Genomic DNA, 18,653 nt, shown 5'->3' on the forward strand with positions numbered 1-18,653 from the left:
AAATTAATATTTAGTATTAAAAAAGTATGGTTTACAAAAAAAAAAGAGTTTAGAAGTATTTTTAATCTATAAGTTGTTCAGAAGAGAAGAATAGAAGAATGTTGTTAAACAAGCTTAGGTTCTACATGGACTGTATAGTCACGGATGTTGATGATGATGAAGTTTCTGAGAAATCACTTCTTGAGAAATAGTCAAAAATGAAATTATGGTAAGGCATATTGTTCCTTCTGCAGAGTATATATAATATATAATTTTTTTTTGATTCATATGCTGACTTATTAAGAATATAAATTAATACTGAAATAGAAAAATATAAATAAAATGTGATAGTTTTATTATTACATATAAATAAAATAGTAAATTCTGTTTATATTAACAAAAAATGTTCTGTAAAGAAGATTGTCTTTTATATATTTTTGTATTTATCTCTAGAAATCACTATAATCGTATGTCATTTCTATAGTAAAATTAATATTTTAAATTTTCATATATTTTATATTAATCCTTTATTTTGCTTACAACATCTAGAATTAATATTTACTACTGAAAATTGAGTATTTTTCGCATGTTATATTGTTACTTATTTGAACTTCAAGGAAGTAGTAGGCGTGGAGAAGGTAAACTTATTTCTTATTATTTCTTAAATTAAATAAAAATAAACTTATAAGAAAAACTAATTTCAAATTGTAAGAATTATTATTACTACTACCACCTTAAAATTCATTCTTGAATTAGTCTTAATTACTATTAATTTAATTCGAATTATTAGTTATTTTATTAAAACTTTGTAGGTTTATGGTACATTGAGACTCTTTTCAAAGGTTTATAATATATATATTTGAATAAGTTTTGATTTTTTATAATGTGTGTAAATGAAATAACAAAAAAATATATAAAATTTAAAGAATATAAATAATTAAAAATTTTTTTCTTTAATTTTAATAATAAATTGTTTTTTTTTTAATTTACATAAAAACCTTTCTTGCATTTATAAATTTCTTTTAAAGAAATTCATATATAAATAATCACTTAAAAATATATAAAAATTATATGTTTAACGAGATAAAAAATTTTTTTTTATTTGAATAAATTAAAATTTTAAAATAATTTGCTTCAAATTTTTTTTTATATATAAAAATAATAATAATTTTTGTTTCTTTTTATGTAAAACGTACTTTTCGATTTTTTAATGCAGGGGCTAACATTAAAATCGAGTTACGTTTAATTATATTTTTTAAATTTTCAAATATTGATATACTTAAACACCAAATATAAGTATTTGGTTATTAATTATTTTATTGTTTGTTAGTTTATTATAATAATATACTCCTTAGACTTTTTTCTACAGTTTTACAAAAAAAATATTTTTTTAGAAAAATAAATGTCGAAGGTATAAGAAAATGCAAAAGATTGACTTTAGATATAATTTTCTCATGCTTTAGCTTAATATCAACCCAGTGAACATTTTATTCGCAAGCCGAAAAGTGCAGCGAAATGTTCGTTTGTAAAGTACAAGTTGATTGTATGGAATGTAGTGTGTATAGCCATATAATATTTATTTTAACCACTTAAAGTTAATAAATAAATTTTATTTTTAATATTGTGAATTATTGACTGGAAGTTTATTTTATTTAAAATAAAACAATTTCGAAAAATTCTTACTTTTGAAGAAGTGAATTAGTTATTCAAAAAAATTTATGAATATTTAGAAGAATGTATAATTATGAGAAAAATAAGAAGAGAGTGAAAGTTTATCTTAATATATGCAATAATTTTATTCATACAACACTTACTTAAATACTTTGTGTGTATGTATAATATTTTTGTCTCTATACGTATATATATTTTTTATATTTTTTTATACTGCAATTTTTATAAATTTTTTTCACATCAAGATTTTTGAATATATAAAAAAAATTATTTCTGAAATTTATTATAATATTAAAACAATTAATTTTATTTAAAATGCATATATTATGAATATTTACTATAAATATAAAATTCATTCAGATGTGAAAAAGATATTTTTTTTGATAAATATTAGTTTTAATGACATTCAAAATATACTTTCATTGTAAAACGGTTTAAGAGTATCTTACTTCTTTAAATAAATTCTTTTTGTAAGATATTATCAAATTGTTTAAACAGCTTTTAATTATAAAAAATTTTTTAAAATTATTTTTTAAGTAAGAAGAAAAATAAAATATTTAAAAAAATAAAAAGTTGTTTTATTAAGTCTTTTCCACATTTTCCATTTATATTCCTAAATTTTATTTAATAAAATTTTATTTTATTAAACTTTTCTCTACATTTTTGATTTTTATTATTAAATTTAAAATAATTTTATTTTATTTCATCAAATTTGCAAGTGTGTCATAAAAAAATTCAATTGTTTTTATTACCGTTAAAATTATTTTTGATTAAATAATATTCATTTAATATTTTTTCATTATATTAAAAATAATTAAAAAAAATTTAAAAGCTTAAAATAAATAGATTAAAAAATTTTATATGTGATAAAAAATTACATATTATAAAATAAATAAAATTAAAAAAATAAAAGTTAAGAATATAAATCGAATATATAGAAAAACTTTTTAAGGAATTGATTTTTTTTATTCACAGAAATAATTTGTTAAAATGTTTTATTTTTAGAAAAATGAAATATTTTAAATAGAATGCAAAAATCATGAATTATTTATTGTTAAATAATATATTATATATTTTTTTATTTATGTATTTATTTATTATTATGCAGTGTTATCGTTTACAACACTGAGATGGATAGAAGCTTCTCGTTTTAATAAGTTAAACATTTAAATATTTTATTTTATTTATTTAATTCATTCAATAAGATTACCAATATTAAAATATTAAAAATTACAAATAATTAATTGTTGTTGCTTTTACTTATTTTGGTTCATTTATATTTTGTTCTGTTTATAACATTTATTAAAAATTATTTATTTTTATTTAAATATATTTATGACATATTTTTAAAATACCATAGATTATTTAGGAAAAAAAAAAACAATATAGAAAATCTCTTGTTTATGAAGAAAAACTATTAAAAACTGTATGTGTTTTAAAAATCTTTAATTAATAACATTAATTAAAAATTTTCGAAATAAAAATGTTTATAAGGTATCAGTATTCGAAAGTTTAAATAATAGTTTATATATATCAAATATGATTATATGTATTTAAACTGAATATATTTTATACGAATAAGATATTATTTGAAACGATTTATTTTTAAAGTTTTAAGAACAGCCCTCAGAAAATATTTCACACTATTTCTATTCAGTAATTAATAAATAAAATATTTAAGAAAAGTTCATATATATTCTCATTTCAGTAAATAATTATTACATTTCTAATTTAGGTTTGGTCAGAAAAAAATTTTTAACTATTTTTTTGATTAAAATTTTTCGTTTAAGAGGAAAAAAGATTTTTTTGAGTAGAAAATGTTAATAAAAGTAAAAAAATTAAACCACAAAAATTATTTTTTAATTAAGTACAATTTTGGAGCTAACCAGACTTTAGCGAGAAGACATAGCCACCATCAGTAGTTTTGGAAATAATTATTGGTTTCAATCATCTGTAAATAGTTTTAAAATTTGACAATTAAAGCATATAAAGACCAAACGGAGCTAGAACTGGATATTTGGCTATATCTGATATAACTGTAAGGTCAGCCCAAGAATTACATTAATTAAAAATTAATTTTTGTAGTTCAATTTTTTTATTATTAACCAATATTTTTTTTTTACATAAAACATTTATTATTTTGACACATATTTAAATATATATAATACAATATATATTTTATAGTTCTGCTGGTAATTATTATTAAATGCAATAATTCGAAATTGATTTGGAGTAATTTTTTTTTTAAATGAAATATAATAATTATATTCTGTTCTGTGAAAAAAATAATTAATATAGATATTTGTACAACAATAAAAAAAATATTAAAGTTTCGATAGTAATTAAATTTTTTTTTTGTTTAAAAAAAATTAATATTTTTTTAACTTCGAATAGATAAAAAATATTTAAAAAAAATTGTATTTGAATAAACTTTATTTAAATAAAAATTTTAAAATTACATTTTATAAAACTGATTTGTTCAAAATTAATTTTAAATTGTAGGTAGTTATTTATTTTTTTTTAAATTTAAAATTTTTGAAATTTAAGCTTTTATTCTATTTATTATATAAAAATGAATAAAAAAAATTGTTAAACTCACAATATCAATAATAAATAATTAAACTTATTTTATTTGAACATTTAAATGTTTCAGTGCTTAATAGTTAATGTCGTACCTAATACCAATATTGCTAGAGAAAGTGTTATATGTTTTCAAATAAATAAAATAATAAATTGAAATTAGAAATAAAAATAAAAAATGCGTACAAGATATTAATATTAATCTTGTAGTTTTTATAATAACATATTTTATTATTGTTATTTTAAATTTTATTATATTTTATATTATCGTTATTGATATTTTTACTAATATTAATATTATTGCTAATATTAATTCTAATATTATTACCAATATTTTTACTAATGTTATTAATATTATTTTTATTTTTAATAGTATTCGTAATATTATATATAATATTCTTATAAATTTTATTATCAATATTGTTATTATTATCATTGTTAATTATCACTAATATTATTTAATTATCATCATTATTATTATTAATATCGATAATGACCTTATTATCATTATTAATAATTATTGATTATTAATAATAAAATTTGTAATTATGTAATAATAATAATTATAATATGTAACAATAATAATTTAACATATAATAATAACAATTATAATATATAATAATAAATTAATAAAATTATCGTAATTGTTATTATAATATTAATTTTTATTTAATTAAAAATTAACTTACATAATAAAACAAAATTTTAAAAAATAAATATTAAAACTTTTCTTTTTAAATAAATTTTAAATTATTATTATTATTATCTTTATTATTAGTTTCTTAATATAACTGTGAGTTTGAATTTAAGAATTCCCTATACATTAACGCAATGGAAATAATACACATATATTTCGATAAAATAATTTAAATTCTTTATATATTTATTCAAAAATTCTTAATTTGAATTTTATTTAAAAATTTAAAATTATTTGTTTTAAATTTAAATAAGTTTAATAGTTTTGCTCCTATGATGACTAGAAAGAAAATTAGTTAAGCAATGAAATTATAAAATTGCAGTGTTTTAATAATTATATTTCTTTTTATATATATACGAAATATACAGTTAGTTTTAAAAATAGTTAAAATCAGTCCACTTTTTTCTAAAGATCAAAATTTAGAGTTTGAAAAGATTCTAAAGATATTAAATATTTAAGTTTATAAATAAAAATTTTAACATTTAAACGATTTTAAATGTATATAGAATAATGTTATTATATAGAATATAATAAATATATAGATTTATTAAAACAAATGGAATTACAGTAAATTTTTATTAAATGGCTTTAGTAAAATGTCATAAATTATTTTAAAATATAATTTATATAAATGAAAAATTTTATTGCTTCAATTTATTAATTATAACATTAACAAGAAACAAGATTATTTTAAATTATATAGAAATTAAATAAAAATAAATAATGTAATAAATAATACTAATAATTTTTTAACAATTTTTATACAATGTGTCGATACACAAAATAATATATATAATATATATGAATGTTTGAAATTTTATTTTTTAACAAAAACTATAGTTTATAGGTTACTATAATATTTTTATAATTTAATGCTAAATTTATTATAAATAAATTTTTATAACAAAAACACCATTACAACTATTTTCATAAAATCAATTTAATAAAATTTTACTAATGACATTAAATGTACTTTTAACATATTAATTAATAATTAATTAAATAATTATAAACTTTTATGTCCTATGACAAGAATTATATTTCGATTAGAAAAGAGGGTGATAATTATTAAATAATTATAAAATATTATATATTGCTAAAATACATATAAACTATATAAGAATTTAATATATAGAAAATCACATCGCTTATAGAGTAAAATAATATATAAAAAATAGCACAAACCTGTGCCAAAAATAAATGTAGTAATTCTTGTATTTACAGGACTTCCCTTGCGGAGCGTAACTCCCATAAATAATTTGCTTTTTATTTGTTTTTAATACTAAAATTAATATAGTGTCATGTTTAAATATTAAAATAAATAAAATAATTAACAAAAATATTAAAATACTATTAGTAATATCAAAATAAATATTATTTTTCATTTAAAGCTCCGCAATTGATTTAAGTTAGAGTTAAATCCATTTTTAACATTTTCCCCACTTTTCATGAGCTCCGCCATTATTTTCTATGACTTCTCAAACAACCCACCTCAATTGATGGCACACATCCATTGCCTTAACTTTTTATGCAATTATCGCATAATCAGGATTCATGTAGGAAAATCCAATAAATTCGCTTTGATCCAAATTCATCATGAATACTTTATCCGTTGGCGTCAAATCTGTTTTCTCAGATGTGAACTGTTTATCAAAATTCGAAACATCCTTACGATGTTTCTGTTGATATTAAAAACAGAATGAAAAAAAAATAATGTCATGTTAATTAAGAGTTAATTGAAAATTAAAAGTAATTTAACAACGGATATGACATTTGTTGTGTACTTACAATTTTTGGCTTGAAAGGTGGTTGTACCTCACGATTTTCAATTTTCTCCCAATCAATGCGACGGAAGAAAGGATGCAAACGTACATCCTCCTCGCCAGAAGAACTACAACCCAAACGTTTACCCGGTTGTTTAGTAAGAAACTATTTCGATAGAAATAAAAAAGATATATGTTTTAATTTAAATTAAATTTAAGTTAAATAAGAGGAAAGATTTTTTTTTAATGGAAAGGTTTTTAAAGAACAATGAATGGCAACAACAAAATTTAATTTGATAATTAATTAATTTTATAATAAGAATTAAATTAATATTAGTTAATTTCGTTCCCAATAAAACAGTTCCAAATATTACCTCATCATCAGTGGTCTTTGGAAATATGTCTTACATTTAAATCGGGGAATGTGTTGAGATCTTGAACCTAATTGGTGAGATGTCGGACCTAACTGATGAACATCGATCATCACAATGTTCCCCGTTCCTAAGTTTCAGGACGTACAAATATCGAATAAAACAAGTTGAGATAGATGAGATAGTCAGAAGAGGATCTGCAATGCACATAAGTGAAGTCGACACTTTAAAACAATTGTCGATTAGTAAATTTCTTAGGAGAATAATTGAATCCACTATCATAGTGATAATTGACAAGGGATAACCATAAAAAATCTATTTGGACCTTATTGATTAGATTAGAAATAAAACGAAATTTATTTTTTATTAAAATTGTCATATTTGTTTATTCTCAATTAGGATATAATTGATAAAAAAACATTAGTTATTATTTATTATAGACAGAATACAAGTTAAAAATTGATCCTAGTAAACCGTAAAGAGATTAGCAATGTGCAAGACAGCATACGAGTTCGCAATTGGTCCTACTACAGCATGATAGCGCTCATACCCTCTAAAAAATATCAATAGTACGAAAATCATATTGTATAAAACAATAACACCACCAGTAACAGTGAGATATTTTGAGACTAACACAATGGGTAATATGTATTTTTAAGTGGCAGCGTTGATAGTTATATCAGGACTAACCAGTTAAAATACTACATGACCAATTTATTCGAAATGCATATCCTTTGGGACACAGAAGCAAATCGGAAGTATTTAATATCTGTTATAACACGGCACTGGTCTATAGGACGGCATAGGACCAGGCTCGTCCTACCCTGTAGTATCTTCTATAGTACATTTCTATCGGCGCTCGAGAAAAAGATACCAGAACACCTGTTGGCTTATAATCAGGGTTGTCTAGAGCCAGGTTTAACTGCCACCTTCTTTAACCCACTCGGTGATGTGTCTAGTATTAGCGTTGGTCAGACACTTGCAATTATCAATGTTTCCGGCTGGTTCGAAGATTACCATTCTTCTATCCACTATTACGAGGAATTGTGGAATCAAAACGTCTTGCTAAGCTATTTAAGAGGGATTTCTTACCTAACCTAACCTATATCAGCATACACCTTTTGATTCTAACTCTATATAATAATACTTAATAACTTTTTAGTCTGTAAGCAGCAAGGTTGGGACTCATCCCTGTCAAATTTTTAACGAAGAATCGCGTTTTAGATAACTAAACCAACATTATTTTTGAGGTGTGTTATTCTAACTTGCAGTTTTGTCAATTTATAATTAATAATTACGAATAAATTTAATTTTTTCTGTTACATTAGCAGGATATCATATGCTTGCGCTATACATAATTGTATTTAGTCGTATTGTTCTCTGGTTCGAGTTGAATACTATTCTTTTTTTCAACGGTATGGATTTAGATTTAATTTTTGAAGGTTTCTTGTGAGGATCATTACGATAAAAAGGCGTTTAATCGCTTATTATGGGAATTTGAAGGATATCTGTTGATCTCCCACTGTGACCAATTAACAACGATTCTGTTTTGTTCAGGGTTTAGTTACATTCAGAAGGCCCATGCTGACAGTTGTGATTACTTCCACTCGGAGGCATATATTGCTCATTGTGATGGCCCCAAAAATTTTGCTAGAAGTGGCGAGTTGCTAAACTTTGTTATCATCTATCCTTGTTAAAGCATTTAATTTTTTAGATGAAATTTAGGAGATCCAATAAGTTTGCTTTCCTTTCCTCTTCAAAGTCAACGAACCATAAGACATTGAAGTCGCTTTGTCTGCAGTCCTGGACAGAGTGGTTGATAGATTCTACCTCCTCTTCATATTGACAACCCCTGCATAATTCACTTGTTGGAACTCGTCACCTTTGGAGCATAGGCACAATGGCACAGTGCTCCGTTAATACTCCAGTATGTACACGAGCTGCAGGTTTGCTAAAGCCTAAAAGGTTTTTCATTTTACTTTTATCCACAGTTTTCGCGGTTACCCCATAAATTGTTAGTCACCTTATTGGTGATTTTCTTTATAATTCTAAATGGTTCATATAGGTATCCACTGTTTTGTTTAAATAATTACTTAAAAACCATGAATTAAACAATCTTACTTCTAAGTTGGTTGAATTTATTTTTGATTAAAAGTACTGTTTTTATTTTTGTTTCGAATATAAATTTAAGCTTCACTACGTGTTTCTGATTAATTATATTTTTTGCTTTATGTATATATACATATATAGGTATGTAGGGTATGTATTTTTACACTTCCCAGTTCAGAAATTAATTTTCACTTAATTTTCATTACCCTGCACTTGTGTTCATTATGTAAATATTTTGTTCGTTGTTTTTCATTCATTTCGCAATTATTTGCATCAACAAATACATGAGCTTCTATAAAATAATGATTAATGACCTTCTCTTGGCACATTTACATAAATTAAGCGCAATTATCGTTGGAGTTTATGCACATACACAAGCTTGCCTAATTAATGATGCATACGTGACACCCCCACCAATGTACATTTAAGGCAAATAAGGATAACGATGGCTTTAATTACATGCTTTTAAATTAAAACATTGACATTGACATATAATTACACACTGATACTTACTCCTTTGCATGCCTCCTTTGCTTCTTTACTCAGACTCTTCGGATATGAGACATTGTGATCGGTGATGGCAGCGAACAGTTCCTCCTCATCTTCTCCATCAAATGGCGGTTGGCCAACTAGCATCTCATAAAGTAAAACACCATAAGCCCACCAGTCAACAGATTTACCATATGGTTGGTACAATATAATCTGGTAAATAAATTAAGGTAGAGATATTTTTTTATTAGTGATATATTACATATTACATATATTACATATTACATGTTGACAGAGAAGTGCGTGTTACAAAATTAAAATTTTGAATACAGAAATATCTGACAGGGTTATAGTAATTATTTGAAATAATATAATACACAATAAGGGTGTATACAGAGATTTATTTAAGAGGAGAATGGGTAGTTTAAAGATTATATGAAAATATTTTAACAAAAAAATATATAAAGTGTAAAATAGTCTGAAATATTTTTAGAGATTTAAAACGATGGAATCTAAATTTTATTTCTCCGAGTTGGTTATCCCAACTTTTCAATAGATTTAGTATACCGCGATTACTGCAACTTTCTCAAACATCAGTGATAAAAGGTTTTAACCTCCATAAGATACACATACTAAGTAGTTACATGATCTAAGTGCCTTACACTTATTATTATCAAGATGAAGATATTAGCTTTAACTAAAGATTGCTGCTATATCACTGTCATATAAAAGAAGGGTGGTTTTAAAATAATATTTTATAAGAAAGTCTTTAATTTAATAAAAATCCATTATATCTATTGTAAAATGATTTTACGGGCGGTTTAAATCCTAAAACTATATGCACCGTGAAGCTAAGTTCGCATCATATATAATCCATAAAATGGAATTTCATCAGCCACACGCTAAAGGACATCATGCATAATAGCAGATAAGTCAATATATACAATTTTCTGGGAAAAGAACTTCGGGTTAATACATGGGAAAGACAGCTTGAGTAAAAACTATGATCTATGAACTTCAAATTTATTTTTTTAAAATAGTTTTTCACTATTTGGAACGTATTTCTCCAACTCGGAGAATTAAGATTTAGGTTCCAAACGATACATGATGAATTGCCAAGCCTTACTGAGCAGATATATTAACAGAGTTTGATATTCTCAGCTGTCAAACCAGCTGTTGTTGTTGTAACCCGCCGGGACCTGCTTGTGGAGTCCCTTTGGGAGGTGTTGAACGGTACTTTGTCGTCGTAGGTGATGAGTGGCTTCGGGACGTAGACTCGACCGTTCTTGGAACCTAAACCAGAGTTATCGTTATCGATAGCTCTCATGCAAAATAACTTAAAATTTTATTTTTTTGCTATAATGTTTTGTTGTATAAACCGACGATTGTTTTTAAATATTTAAATTTATATCGTTTTTTGAATATAATTTTGTAATTTTTTTAAAATGTTATTTTATTCAAAAATTAAGCATTTTATGCTTGCTTTGTGTTACAAATTACCAGAATTTCCTAGAAACCATATTATCATGTGACCTTTCAAGCTGGGAAATTCTAAATTTATAAGCCCTAAAGTTAGTTCATGTGTTATATGTTTTTTTTTTTTAAATCTTTTGCTTAAAGGTAATTTCAGTATAAAATTTAAAATGAAATCAAAATGAAATGTAAAGAAAAATAAATGAAAAATGAAATGCAGAAAAATAATTTAATCTAACCTCAGGCGCAATGTAGTCCGGTGTGCCACAAAAAGTTTTTGTTGTCTTTTCGCCCATTATGTTCTCTTTACACATGCCAAAATCTGCAATTTTCACATGACCATCAGCATCCAGAAGGACATTGTCCAATTTCAAATCACGATACAGTATGCCTTTGCTGTGTAGGAAAAAAAGCCCAGCGGCAATTTCAGCAGCATAGAAACTAAAAAATGTGAGAAAAAAAAGATATAAATTAACAAAAAATATGTACCATTCGAAGTATTGCATACATATGCACATATAACCAATTAAATGGAATGTCAACAGAAGACCAAATCTTTTCAAAACAAGCCAACAAAGTGCTGAGACAAGGGTGGCATAAAAAACAGTACTCTGGCAGATTTCAAAATTGGTCTCATCTCATAAAATTTTCAAAGAACATCGAACAACATCGAAAATACTAAACATCAAGGCACTGGAAGATATATTAAAAATTTATGCAGTTACTTACACAGCAACTGGTTCCTTGAATTTTCCAAACTGTTGGATTTGAAACATTAAATCACCGCCATTGACATATTCCATAACAAAGAATAAGCGATCCTGCAATATTCACAATAAAGCGAACAATAAATTTCAATAAATGTGCAAAATCCTGAAGAAGTTCTCAACACGTACCAAAGTCTGAAAACAGGAATGTAATTGCACCAGAAATGGCGGCTTCTCAGCCAGCGCGAGGACACGTTTTTCAATCATTGTACATTCAACATCATCATCTTGTATAATGACATCCTTTTTTAATATTTTAACTGCGTACAACTCTTCCGTGCCTTTGCGTTCAGCTAGCATCACCTAAGAAAATATATAAGATGAAAAAGTGCAAACGCCAAAAAAATGTACAAAAATTTGATAAGGATGAAAGGTTTAAAACTTTTAATTTTGGCAAGTATTTTAACAGTGAAATGCGTACCTTGCCGAAAGATCCTTTGCCTAAGACTTTTATGAAATTAAAATCTGTTGCACGTATCATATCCTTTTTGGATTGTGACTGTGAATTGGTGTCAGTTCGCATAACCAATGGTTTCTTTTGTGATGATTTCTGTGGGAATATTAAAAGCCATAAAGGGTTAAAGACTTTGGTTTTACTTGTGCACTTCCATTTCTTTACTTACTCGCATTTGGCTTTTGACTTTAAGTAGGTCTTGTGTGACATCCGCACATGGCACATTATAGTATTCGCCTTCCTCCTGTGTGAGCAATTTAAACCAGCCATTTGCCGAGTTCTAAGTTGGAATTTATTTCATTAGATTGTTTTTAATAGATTCATGTTGTTTATGCGCTTTTTACCTTTATAATTTCAGATATGCCAAAGGATAAAGCTCCCATAAAATCATTACGTGATGTCCGATCCCAATCCCAAACTTCAATTAAGACTCGTCGGTCTTTATCTTCTGGTTTTAACTCACTTGAAATTCAAGAAGAAATATTCTTTTAAAATAAAATACTTTTAAATATAAAAGTAATTGCATTTAGTAACGGTTTAAGATAATAGTGAACATTTGCTTAATAAATATATTTAATGTGTCTTAATAATCACTTAAATAGAATTAAAATTGTTTCAGTAATTGCAAAAATTACATTGTTATTAAAGAAAGATACATTTTTATACTCGTATATAGATAATATATATAACAATGAAGTTAAAGTTTGTTTTTAGGCAATAATACTTCTTTGATAGAAGTCATTTCGTTAAAAGAGTATCCGGAATAATGATTTCAAAAAAGAGTATGGGGAATCACAATTACTTTTTTTAAGTTGGCAGCACTATACTGTACTACCACATGAAATTTAAGCACTATTTGGTATCCAGTGTATACGCATTATCAGTTACTGCTTCATACAATAGAGTGTTCGAGGAGTTTACGATGGAAAAAGTAGATTTACAAAGAAGTTGCCCTAAACTTTAAGCTTCAAAAGAATTCCGTTGTGCTGAATCGTTGAAAATCTTCAGACGACCAGAAGACAGTAAATCTTGAACATTAGAAATTATAAATATATTAAAAGTAATATAGTCGACAACGTTAAGAACATCGAACTATTCAAGAATCTGATTCCTCTTGATTAGTTTGATTAAATTTGGTTTGACTCTCTTTCAAAATAGTATTAGGATATCAATATCAACTTTTTAAATGGCTTCTGTGTCTACAAATTGGATTCCTTTAATTGAGAATTGTGTTCTTTCGAAAAGGTAGAAGTCTGACACTTTCAAATTATATGAATACGGCAAGAACATTACCAACACATGTACCCTTGTTCATAGATGGTGTCACTACCAACACATGTACCCTTGTTCATAGATGGCGCCACTATTGAGATGTTTTTGCTTTTATTTCGTTAATTGATGGGACCGTATATTCTATAGACTCAGGATGTCAATTCTAAGAATACAATCATTGGGAGAAAGCATGTATTAAGTTTGTCAAAATGATGGTAAGTCTTTGTGCTCATTTGTTAATTAATGGGCCCGCATATTAGCTTAGGATATCAAATCCTTGAACATAATAATTAGGAAGAAGAATCTATCAAGATTATTAAGTTGGTGTTAACTAAGAGCTATCGTGTTTTTTTCACAAGTACTTTAAAAATACTCATAGTTTTAGCAATATATTCGCTTATATATTTGTATGACGAACTAATGTCCCAATTATTTAACTATACGATTGAAATTATACAAATGGATTTATTCTCAAATTTAGATTCCTATTTGGGTAAAGTCATTAATAATTCATATGGGAACCATAGAAAAATAACTAATTAATATGATGGTTCAAATATGTAAAGTATTTTATATTTAATCCTTAACAAAGTTCAGTTTTAATAAATAAATAATGATTTCATCCAAACATTTAATGAATTTGTAATTTATGAAAATTATTTATATCAATAAAGGACATTAATTATTTCATATGCAAAGCTTTATATCATAACTTATGTAAGTAAATATGTATTATTATTATTTATATATATTCCTGCTTAAAGTTTTCTAAATATTAAATATTTTTTTATATACTTACTAAACAATAGTTTCATTCCAAATTGGATTTAAACATGCTTTAATAGTGCGAGTTTTTTTCTTTGATTTATCTTGTTCATCTGGAATGAGTTTTACTTTGACATATGGATCGCTCAGACCGTTTGGATCCATAGGAATGAGATTTCTACCTTCTTTTACTGAAAATATTGCAATTATAAAAATTATTTTATATAAAGAATTAATAAATTAATTATTAAATTAAATTAAATTATATATGAATTAAGGAATTAGCTTATAAATGAATTAAATGCAATTTTATTTAAAATTATTTATTGTCTATCGAAAATGTCTATTGAAAATGTTAAAATAAGATATTTTAATCTGGTCATAATGACAATTAAAAGAGAAGCGGATACGCATGTCCTTGCATGTTCTGCGTTCCATAAAATAAAAAAAGAGTTCTCTTATTTTCTCTAATGTTACAACAAACCTAAACTCATTAATACTTCCATCAAAACAATACTGCTCTTCATCTAAGAGATCTTGAAGGTTACGGAGTGCATTGGACATATAAGTACTATAAACTTTTCTTAATAAGTGTCTATATCTCTCGTATTTGCAGTAACTTTTCACCGACCACTATCTGTAATAATGATTTGTATACTATAATTGCATGCGAACCGATGGAGTTTAAAATTAGAGTTAGAAAATTGTGGGGAATATACCATTTACCATACCATAATCATCGTAAAGACAACTTAAGCATTTCCGAAATGTCTACGAAATGGTGCTAATATTTCTGTTTAGTAATGTAATGTAATGTAATGTTGAGCCCTTTCCGAGTTAGTGCATCTGGACACTTTTATTCTTTCATAGCTGCGGAGTTTCTGCAGAGTCTCACCCATCTCACTGACTAATTTGTGTATTCCTCATAATCTTCGTGATTATACAATGACTGATCTAAGCTCTGCATACCGCCATGTACGGTTAGTGATTATTCTGAGATTAGATAATGCTAAGTAGATCAGCCTGTCGGTTTTCGCATATAGCTTCCAAGCTCTGTCTCTTATGTATTTTTTGACCCGATCTATTATAAGGTCTCTTAGCATGTCATTCGTGCGGATGTACGATGGCACTTTGAAGAGTCTTCGGAGAGCCTGACTTTGAGTAACTTGTAGCTTCTGGATAGTAGAGTCGGCATATATTGAATGAAATCCCACTTTATCTTTCAGATAATTTAAAATAGTTGTTAATTTCTGGGTAATCTTGTTACTCTGACAAAATATCTCGACTGTTATAATTTAATCTCAAGTGTTATACATTTCGCTCCAGATTTATCAATCGAAAGTGAAAATTAGATTAAAATTGAATCTCGATTGAAAAAGTTACTGCAGATTCACCAATCGAAAATGGCAGTGTGAAAATGGTATGTGATCACCTCAATAAATCTTAATATTTTAATACGATTCAATTTCAGTAATTTAATTTATAAATTTGTTATAATTTAATATAAAATATTATTAGTAAATATTTTATAAAAAACTATTTCTATACAAATAAACTATTTTATATTTTTAAGTCAATAACTTTAAGGAGTAAATAAAAATGGAAATAAAAAGGATTATTTCATAATTTTTATTTAGTAATAAATAAATTTTTATTCTTTGAAAATATTATCTCTTCGGGGAAGAATTTATGTAGAGCACAATCTAAGCATACACATATACATATATTTAAATATGCATATATGTACATATATACACAATATTGACTACATAAATTTCATTTTCATTTTCAGTTCATTGAGAATTGTTTGTTTGGTTATCACAAGGTTTAGGAGAAAAATTGTAATAAAAATTTTTAGTTTTATATTTTTGTGTAGTTTTTGTTTTTGAAATGAATTTATGCAAAGGAAGAAGCAAAAAATTTATAGATACAATTTTCATTTTACTGCCAGAGTATCGAGTTTCAGTGTGCATTTGCCACACCAATAATTGCAGAACTTACTTCTCGGATTGCACTTGTGATTAAGGAAAATTCTGTTAAAGGAAAGGCAAATATCCTTTGCAGTTGCTCTTTCAAATCATTTTAATCGGAAAAGATAAAATATTTTCTATTGAAATTTGAATGCTTACTTTCATATAAAAGCAGATGCTTACATACAAAAATTGCACAAAAACTCAATTGCAGTCCATTTTTGATTATTGTTTTTATTGATAGAACTAATTTACTATCCAAATACGTATTCGCTTTTACGAACTCAATTGAAAGCAGTTATTATAGGATTAAAGCTTAGTTATGTGTATAATATCCTGTTCAAGGAGTATTATTCAAATAAATATTATACTATTGTTAGATTGAAAATATAACATTATTATGATTTCAGGATTTCATTAAAGTGAAATACTATACATGGGGTTTCCTTGAAAATTTCCATAAAGTATGAAGTTGATTCCTTGATTCAAGAATTGAGAAAAAGCATAAGTCCAGCTTTGCAAAATAGGCCACACGCCGCATAAGGAAGATTCAAATATAGTAAAAATCTATTTTTAATGGAAGCCTCAAAGATCTTATAGAATATGGCTGCATCTGTAGTAGATATTTGCCATATAAATTTATAGAAAATTTATATCAAACGAAAAGGTTCGGCATTGAGATTTTTAAAGGATGCTAACACAAAATCATTGTATCTAACTTATTCGCTTGTCAAGAGATGTACCTCTATTGTAACTAGGGAAATAAAAATAAGTTCTTAGGGCAATTCAATGGACTATGATGAAGACGTTTTTATAATGTTTAGTGTACCACAATATTAGGAAAATTTTTGTATGGTCAGCTAAAAATTCAATTAATTAAAATAATTAAAAAGTTTGTTGTTATAATTCACTACTGTTCGAAACCTTTATATTAAATATAAATAAAAATAAGTTCTTAGGGAAATGCAATGGACTATGATGAAGACGTCCTGACGTCCTTATAATGTTTAGTGTACCACAATATTTGGAAAATTTTTGTATGGTCAGCTAAAAATTCAATTAATTAAAATAATTAAAAAGTTTGTTGTTACAATTCACTGCTGTTCGAAACCTTTATATTAAATATGAAAATTTCTATTAAATAGAATTTAATATTAAATATAATGTTCCTTATAAAAATTAGTAACTATTGACCCATTAGTAACTATTAACCCATTTGCTAATAGTACCAAAGTTTGTGTACCTAAAATATTTGTGATTAGTTTCAGATCAGAGAACAAATCAAACTTTTTATTTACTTTTCAGTGGTCACAGCTGCTGTCAGTTACTTTAGCCGCCAAAAATTTTGTCCTTTTTTCATTTGAGATACTGTTGCTTAAGGAGCATGCTTTTTCAGCTGAGGTACTGTTGTTTAAGGAACATTTAAAAAAAATCGTAACAGTAAAAAGCGAATATAAGTGCCATAATAACGGAAAGAAATCATCCTATCACAATTTCACAATTTTTGGCAACGAACTAGTGGCAAAAAGTTGGCTTCAACCAGTTGCCTTGGAGTTGGCAACGCTCCAATTTGGCAATTGTGGCTAAAATAGCAGTCAATCGGTCGAAAATATTTATGTTAAGCAAAAATTCATATAAAGTTTGAAAAAGAAAAAAATCTGTTAAAAGGAACATGTAGTTTTTAGTAAAAAATATCTTTGATTTATAAAGTTCTAAAGAAATTTAGAAAAAATGATAAATATTTTAAATGTAATTGAATTTAATAATTTTTTAAACCTGCTTAAGCCTTCGAAGTATTTATGGAGTATTCATTAGTTTGGCAACTTCCACCTTCGAATTTTAAGGTACCGAGTTTAAGTTGAATACTCAGCAATGGTGGAATTATTTTCCATACATTCAAACCCTAAAAATGAGTTAAAAATCCACGCCGACATTTAGTGAACCACCACCGCGAGGCATAAGACAAGCACAATCTGTGGTAATTGGCTTAAGAAGTTTGAGTGCAAAACTTATGCGGCTCATTAAAGTGTTCAATTACGCATTCTAAGTGGCGGAAGTGGGCGTGAATGGGGCGCAGAACAAAGCCAAATAAGCCAACGCTCATGCATTACGCAGAGTGCCAGAGATAAGCAGATACCAATTATGTGCAACAAAAGTTCCTCGCTAAGTTGGCTGGGCTTGGTTCGGTTGTGGAGCAATTTTATTCAACTTATGCCGTCGTAGTTAGAAAGCAATTAAGCAATTCAAATATGACTGACGACAAAAAAACGACAATTTAGCTTATGGAATATGC

General features: G+C 25.8%; 1 protein-coding gene across 2 annotated transcripts in view; it reads right to left on the bottom strand.

Moving 5' to 3' along the window:
• Positions 1 to 6,288: 6,288 nt before the first annotated feature.
• LOC119681222 (protein kinase C, brain isozyme) overlaps positions 6,289 to 18,653 on the bottom strand; it is a 54,423-nt gene continuing 42,058 nt past the window's right edge. For both annotated transcript variants that reach the window (XM_038094346.1, XM_038094345.1), the window contains 10 exons: positions 14,425 to 14,581; positions 12,698 to 12,815; positions 12,523 to 12,633; positions 12,321 to 12,449; positions 12,029 to 12,202; positions 11,862 to 11,953; positions 11,372 to 11,573; positions 9,684 to 9,872; positions 6,716 to 6,856; positions 6,289 to 6,606 (listed from right to left, as the gene is read on the bottom strand). In XM_038094346.1, coding sequence (XP_037950274.1) covers positions 6,454 to 6,606; positions 6,716 to 6,856; positions 9,684 to 9,872; positions 11,372 to 11,573; positions 11,862 to 11,953; positions 12,029 to 12,202; positions 12,321 to 12,449; positions 12,523 to 12,633; positions 12,698 to 12,815; positions 14,425 to 14,581 — 1,466 coding nt within the window. In that variant the 3' untranslated portion in view covers positions 6,289 to 6,453. The remainder of the gene's footprint in view (positions 6,607 to 6,715; positions 6,857 to 9,683; positions 9,873 to 11,371; positions 11,574 to 11,861; positions 11,954 to 12,028; positions 12,203 to 12,320; positions 12,450 to 12,522; positions 12,634 to 12,697; positions 12,816 to 14,424; positions 14,582 to 18,653) is intronic.

The sequence above is a fragment of the Teleopsis dalmanni genome, chromosome 2, assembly GCF_002237135.1.
Source record: "Teleopsis dalmanni isolate 2A chromosome 2, ASM223713v2, whole genome shotgun sequence".
Classification (NCBI taxonomy): domain Eukaryota; kingdom Metazoa; phylum Arthropoda; class Insecta; order Diptera; family Diopsidae; genus Teleopsis; species Teleopsis dalmanni.